At 55.9% G+C, this 7,478-nt stretch overlaps 1 protein-coding gene across 1 annotated transcript in view; it reads left to right on the top strand.

The window, feature by feature from the left end:
• Positions 1-5,974, top strand: part of LOC113210323 (semaphorin-1A) — a 13,341-nt gene extending 7,367 nt beyond the window's left edge. The window contains exons 3-10 of the mRNA XM_052267866.1: positions 311-318; positions 2,320-2,461; positions 2,992-3,340; positions 3,434-3,516; positions 3,607-4,176; positions 4,330-4,540; positions 4,675-4,879; positions 5,232-5,974. Of these exons, the coding sequence (XP_052123826.1) occupies positions 311-318; positions 2,320-2,461; positions 2,992-3,340; positions 3,434-3,516; positions 3,607-4,176; positions 4,330-4,540; positions 4,675-4,879; positions 5,232-5,318 (1,655 nt within the window). The 3' untranslated portion in view covers positions 5,319-5,974. The remainder of the gene's footprint in view (positions 1-310; positions 319-2,319; positions 2,462-2,991; positions 3,341-3,433; positions 3,517-3,606; positions 4,177-4,329; positions 4,541-4,674; positions 4,880-5,231) is intronic.
• The last annotated feature ends 1,504 nt before the right edge of the window (positions 5,975-7,478 follow it).

The following is a 7,478-nucleotide window of genomic DNA, read 5'->3' as shown; positions in this document are numbered from 1 at the left end:
GGGGGAGAGGGGGATGGGGGGTGGATCTTAATGGACGGGTGGTCTGCACGGCCCGGCCGGGCTCAGCTCGGCTCGGCTCGGCCTCCCGGCCCCGTCGAGTGACGGACTCTGCAGTCTGGCGACGATGACGTCTTAGCAGGAGCAGCCAGCCGGTCTCTTGAGGACCCCCGGGCCGGCGGAGAGGGGAGGGCGGGAGAAGAGTCTTGAGTTGCTGCTCTCCCGCGTCCCCAGCTATACACTGTTGGCGCCTTCCAACATAATCGGAAATAATACAACACGATTCCCCCGATTGTTCATACTACAATTTCAGCACAACATGTGTTTCGTCTCCCTCTCTACGCCACCGAAAGATAGCGCGGGCTTTGGCTGGGTGAAAGAGGCCGGATCGGTGTGTCGTTGTCGTACGTCGTTTTACGACGGTGGTCGGCCACATTTACGGTGCTGTAACGCCCGCGGCGTGTTGGCGCTTCGCGGCGGCGGAGCGCGCGTGTGGCTAACTAATTGCAGTATCGGTACTGTAACCACCTGGCCGGGACGGGCCGGGACGGGCCTCGGGCTCGCTTATGATGGTGCCTCGCTTCGCTTCCCGGCTGCTGGGCGCTACGCTACGCCACGCTCGCGGCCGCACATAAAACTTGCAAGGCGTGCGGCAGATCCCGTTGCTGCTGCTGCAGCAGCATCCCCAGCTGAGCTGCCCGCCGCGAGCGCGAGCAGGCCGTTAAAAGATAATGAAACGAAAACAGAAATAACGGCCTCCTGGGCTAATTCTTCCATCCTTTCATCCATCCATCCATCCATCCGTCCGTCCGTCCGTCCGTCCATCCATCCATCCTTTCATCCATCCATCCATTCATCCATCCGTCCATCCATCCATCCTTCCTTCCATCCGTTCGTCCGTCCGTCCATCCATCCATCCTTTCATCCATCCATCCATCCATCCGTCCGTCCGTCCGTCCATCCATCCATCCTTTCATGCATCCATCCATTCATCCATCCGTCCATCCATCCATCCTTCCAACCATCCATCCATCCATCCATCCATCCATCCATCCGTCCGTCCGTCCGTCCATCCATCCATCCTTTCATCCATCCATCCATCCATCCATCCTTCCAACCATCCATCCATCCATCCATCCATCCATCCATCCATCCATCCATCCATCCGTCCATCCATCCGGCCATCCATCCATCCGACCATTCCGCTGAGCCCAGCCCAGCCCGCACAACAGCCAGCTCGCCAGCCCTCATCCCTTTCTGCCCCGTTGAGTCATCGCTGTTATGTCAACATACTTTTGCTGTTTAACAATGCCAGGCCACCCCCTCCTCCCTCTCGCCTCCCATTCCTAGCAGCCTATGGATGGTGGAACCTCTTCAGCCAGCGCGTACAGCTCCCCCTCGCCAGTCGCCCCCGCCCCCTCCCGCCCCTGGAAGCATAAAGTGTCTGTACACATAGCGTCGCGCCGGGGCCGGGCCGCGGGACGACCCAGTACTGAGAGAGGAATCTCTTCTTTCGACCGAACACTCTGTCTCTGTCTCTCTCTCTCTCCCTCTCCCTCTCTCTCCTTCTCTCTCCTTCTCTCTCTCTCTCTTCCCCTCTACCTACCCGTCCCGTCTATTCCCTTTCCGCCGCTCCCGCTCCCACTGTTTCGGGCGAAAGCTCGCAATCTTGCGCCTAGTCACGCGTGGCGGGCAGGAGGGGCTCGGCATGACAGAACAGCGAGCAGCGAGCAGCCCGGGCGCAGCGAGCCGAGCCGCGACCCGGGCGCCCGCGAGCCGGGGATAGGCCACGCGCTGAGGAGGCGGCCGGGGCGGGTGGCCTACCCTGGCGTCCGCGGGCGCCGTGGTGGCGGGCCTCGCGCGCTGTGCCTGGCGCTGTGCCTACCCCCTGCTCCCCCACCCGCTCCCCTGAGCGCCGCTATGCCGCCGTGGCGACGTGGACCTGCGCCGTGGTGCGGCTGGCTAGTTTGCAAAGGCGGCACTGTAAAAAATATCGTCGTAAATTTACAAAATTTTCGTAAACTCGAATTATAATTTAAGTTGTAAATTTACAAGAGCCCTTTTTTTTACTCGCCAATTGATTTGAAGTCGATACGTACTGCATGTATTTTTACGATTACAAATTGTAATTTTTACAATAACTTGCGTCCAGGAGAATTTTCCTGTAAACCGGGGGGTAGAAACGGAGCGCTCAGGCCGCACACCATGCGCGTCCTGGGCCGCGCGCCCACTATTTTTTACAGTGGGAGCAGAGCGCTCTGCTAGCAGGAGAGTCGCGATGTGTGACGAAAATAACGTCTTTGTTTCTGTTTTTTCTCGCAGGCCGTGTTCTCGCGGGTGGCGCGTGTCTGCAAGCGGGACAGCGGCGGTCCCCACAACTTCCGGAACCGGTGGACGTCGTTCCTCAAGGCGCGGCTCAACTGCTCCGTGCCCGGCGACTTCCCCTTCTACTTCAACGAGATGCGTAAGTGCGCCTGTTTGCAAGTAATTTCATCCACTAAGGTGGATGGTCGCAATGGGGGACTTGACGTGTGAACATTCGCGCCTGGAGCTGCATACGAAGCGAGGGCTTGCGCCCGCGTGCCGCCTTGGCTCGAATATTCTTGTCGGTATTTTTAAAAGCCGTTCTTGGACCGAGTCCTAGCTGCTGCCTCCGGTCCTCCGGCGTCCTCCGGAACCTCCCGCGGGGGAAGGGGAGGGCAGGGTAGGGGGTGTTTCCGGGCGGCCTCCGGTCGGGGCGGGTCTTACGCTGCCTCGGCCGCACCGCCCATGTGACTCGCTCGGGGAGGGAGGAGGGGGAGGGGGGAAGGGGCGGGGAAGGAAGGGGGTGAAAAATTCAGCTCGTGCCAACAAAGTTCTCCTTACCCCTTTTCCACTCCTCTGCCCGCTGCTCGCAAATGTGGTCAGTTAACCGGGCTGGAGCAGTGGGGATTGGAGGGGGGGGGGGCGAGAAAGGGAGAGTCCGTTTTAATTCACCGCTTGCTCCTTCTGCAGAGTCGACCACGGACATGATCTCGGGCGTGTACGGCGGCAACCACTCGCAGCTCATGTACGGCGTGTTCACGACGCCCGTCAACAGCATCTCGGGCTCGGCCGTGTGCGCCTTCTCGCTCAGGGACATCAACAAGGCCTTCGAGAGCTCGTTCAAGGAGCAGGCCGAGATGAACGCCAACTGGCTGCCGGTGCCGCCCAACAAGGTGCCGGACCCGCGGCCCGGGCAGTGCGTCAACGACTCCCGGACCCTCCCCGACCTGACGCTCAACTTCATCAAGACCCACTCGCTGATGGATGGGTCCGTGGCGTCCTTCTTCAGGCAACCCGTCGTCATCAGGACTAGCTTCAAGTGAGTTGATTGTGTAGACTTGGCTGGATTGTGTCCTCCATGGCCCAGCGCTGATCGGTGCCTGACAACGCTGTTCTTTCTTTTCTCCCGCAGCTACCGCTTCACGCAGATCGCTGTGGACCCGCAGGTGAAGACCCCCGGCGGGAAGGCGTACGACGTTCTGTTCATCGGCACAGGTGCGTATTGCGGACTGCGTCCGTGTCTTGTCTCTGTCTCCGCTTTTTGCGACCTCCTGACCCTCATTTTTTTGGGACTTTCCCCGACAGACAACGGCAAGGTGATCAAGGCCGTGAACGCGGACGCGGCCGACACGACGACGCGCGTCAGCCCCGTGGTCATCGAGGAGATGCAAGTGTTCCCGTCGCACATCCGGATCCGGAACGTGCGCGTCGTCAAGGCGGGCGAGGGCGGCGTGACGGACGGCCGGCTCGTCGTGGTCTCGGACGGCGAGGTGCAGGCGCTGCGGCTGCACCGCTGCTACTCGGACAAGATCCTGTCGTGCGCCGAGTGCGTGGCTCTGCAGGACCCGTACTGCGCCTGGGACAAGCAGTCGGGCCGGTGTCTGGCGCAGAGCGCGCTGGGCGCGGGCCAGGCCGCCAAGCGCTGGGCCGATGACAAGCAGTTCTACCAGAGCATCGCGACGGGCAGCCACCCGGGCTGCCCGGCCAGCAAGGCGGCCTCCACGCGCCACAGCGACCGGCAGCACGGCGACGCGCCGAGCGCCAGCTCCACGCACACCTCGCACAAGACGTACCACAACCCGGACTCGAGGCAGGCCGGCAAGGAGGGCGACGGCGACGGCGAGGTCATCAACATCACCCAGGGCACCGACTCGGGTACGTGCTCACACTCTCAACACAATACGTTGACAGGGATATAACTTTTACGGCCGAGGTCGAAAGCACTTTGTCGTCAACACTCTGCCGTTAAGTGTTCGCGCGTGGTGGACATCCGAATGTATCTTTGTCAACAATGCTTGTCCTGTGCAGGCCCCGAGGTGAGCGCGGCGGACTCGCTCATCCCGCAGTACTCCGTCGAGACGCTCGCCATCGCCGTGGTCGCGGGCGCCGCGGCCGCGCTGCTCATTGGCTTCGCCATGGGCTACCTGTGCGGCCGCAAGTGCAAGAAGGACGACGACGACAACCTGCCCTACCCCGACACGGAGTACGAGTACTTCGAGCAGCGGCAGAACGTCAACAGGTACCCGACCCTCGATCCGGCCAAGGACCCTAGCACCACTTTCCGCTCCAGGTGCCTGGCCCATTCTGGCAAGTGCCCTTAGTCCTGTTTTCTAAGATCTGCCAGTATTCTAACTCGTGTCTCTCTTTCGACAGTCGGCTCACTGCAGAACCAAAACTGTTGCCCCAGGAGGAGGTGACGTACGCAGAGCCTCTGCACCTCCCAACGGCCAATAGCAAGTCGTTAAATTCCCCCAAAAGTACGTTAAGAAAAGTGCAGCAGCACGCCAACAGCACTGCTGCCCAAGAGACGCTCTTCCAGTTCCCAGAGGCGTACGCTCCTCCGAGCTACGCTCAGCAGGTGAGGAATCAGGGACTAACAACTCTCTTAGGCTATAGCCTTGAACTAATCGTTGGCTACCTTGGAGATCATCCAGAAAGTACGTCCGTCAATCGCCGTTTCGAACCTCTTAAGTTCAGCCTATGCAAGGTCCCATAGCGCCTGTTGTGTAGGCCACATCCTGCCTGATGTGTAGGCGTGTACTGCGGGGTGGCCTGCCCCGAGGCTCGCAGGCGCCGAGCTCCCGTATTTTGTCGAAGGAATCCGAGAAAAACGGACGTACTTTCTGGACGATGCCTTGTGACGTAATCTGTACTGTATAAGTCATAGACGCTATTGCTCGACTTAAACACTCTCCCCATCTCTGCCACAGCGAATGCCCCGGGATAACTTCGGCACGCTGCGGTCCCATCACGACGGCTTCGGGACCACCAGGAGTGTGAAAAAGGTGTACCTCTGAGACTCCGCGGGGGAGGAGGAGCACGGCCATGACCTCGGTCACCACACCCGCCACGGCAGGCACCAGCCGCGCCCGGGTCATGGCACGCACCGCAGCCAGGGAGGCTCTCGCCGGCCGCGGGGGGCGCACCCCCTCGCCACCAGCAGCCCGCCCTCCAGCGCCTCCTCCTCCTCCCCCTCGCCGCCCTCCTCCTCGCCCTCCCCGCCGCCCAACGACCCCGGGCCGGGGCAGGGGCAGGGGGTGGGGATGCCGCCCTGCAGCTACATCTACAGGACCTAGCAGCTGAGCAGCAACACTCCGTCCGTGGGGCGCTCGACCACCCGCCTGGACTCGCTCAGTGTGGAGACGCTGTGCTCCCACTGGCGGCCCCCTGCCTCGGCCCCGGGTCCTGGTGGGGCCACCGGCCTCGCAGGGCCCTCTGGCATGGCGTCTGGCATGGCCCCAGGGTGCCTCTCGGATTATAGATGAGCCCCTGGCCCGTGCCCCCCGTCGGCGGGGAGCTCCACAAGTCAAGTGGACGACCTGGTTGCATGGCCACTATTTTGTTTGGTAGCCCCGGGTTGCCCAGCTTCGCCACGGACCATTTGAAAGCCCCCTCCCCCCTCCTTTGCGAAGCTTTAGGTGGGGTGACGGTGTGTTGCTAGTTGTCTCTCTGGAAGAAGACAACGTCATAGGCTGCTCATAGGCTGGGCGCCAAACTTGCTCCCAAGGACTGCTGTGATTTGGAAATTCCATGTTAGCAGAAAACTGTGAACCTTACCAATGTTTTTACAAATGCGAACGAACAATTGATGACAGCACTTCAGCATTGCTCAAGAAGATCTGCTTATTTTTTCTCTCTTAATCTCATTCAAGTCTTATTGTTTGGTTTCGGTTTATTGTATAATTCTGCATAGTGTTCAGTATGTGAGAACTTTCATTGATGACATCTTACAGGTATTGCCACCGTTGGTACCTTAACCTTAATCTTTAACAGACCTCAGTATTTTTTTTTCTTCCTTGAAGATAAGATCATCGCTGTAATGAGGTGCCTACTCAACTGTGATTTTCTTAAAGTCATATTTATTGTTGGATAATTGTTATAAAGAAAGACGTTGTGGGGATTTCAGGGTTTTGCTGTTGCCAAGCTATGTTGACCATGAACAAACTTTTAAAGATTATAGTTTGCAAAAAAAAAGTAAGTTTTTACCTGCTACTTGTAGTAATCTACATACTTAGTTTAGATGGTATTCCATAAAATTCATTTAAAAGCAATACATATGTTTAGAAAAATATTGTGTTTGTAAACATAAGAGTTGTCAATGAGTAAAAGGTGAATAGGGTATTAATTCAGTTAGAGTAGGCACCTTTTTTAATCCTTTCCGTGCTTTTTATTTTAAATAAGTTTAGTAGTTCTCTGCCCTCCTGGACTGGATCAACAAGTATTATGGTCATTCTTAGAATTTTGTACTACATCCCTTCCATACCACTTACACATTGAAAGTGATGATTAGATTTACTCTTTCTGAAATGTGCGAATGACATTGAATCACTGTTCATGTATATAAGTAAATGTTGTCAATAATTCACATCCTTTTCAGATCTTTGTTGGATCAGGAAGAGTTGCAAGTAGGGTCAATCTTTCTTTGATTTACATTATTCTTTTGTACCAATTTTTCATCCATTCATATGTTTTTTTTCTTAATGCCTTGACTTCAGGTGTGTCAGTAATATTGCCACACTGTGATATTTTTGTGTTATTAATGACATATTTTAAACAAAGGACATTTTAAAAATGTTGTTAAAGTTGGAGTGAGATAATAAGCTACTCAATAGAAGACTGAAGTTGTTTACCACATTCCAACATGGGCAGTGCAAAGATTGTGCACCATAGCTTATTCAGGCTTCAACCAAAGATGATGTTGTGAAGACTTGCTGCAAACAATGTGGCACCAATTAATTTTTTTCAATTATCACAATGTGCATTTTCTGAATTATGTACTGTTTAAAAAAGCTTTGTGACCATCTTTGAATTTTGATATCTGTTCAAGGAAAGCATGTTGGGCAACATAGGAACACAAATGTCTGAAATTTAAGGTTGTCAGATTGCAATCTAGTTTGCCTGGTGTTTGTTGAGTCATTTTGGACTAGTCAGTTAGACTTGTCTATCAGAAGTATACG

The sequence above is a fragment of the Frankliniella occidentalis genome, unplaced genomic scaffold, assembly GCF_000697945.3.
Source record: "Frankliniella occidentalis isolate FOCC.00 unplaced genomic scaffold, Focc_3.1 Scaffold60, whole genome shotgun sequence".
Classification (NCBI taxonomy): domain Eukaryota; kingdom Metazoa; phylum Arthropoda; class Insecta; order Thysanoptera; family Thripidae; genus Frankliniella; species Frankliniella occidentalis.
This window is presented reverse-complemented; position numbering and strand designations above follow the sequence as displayed.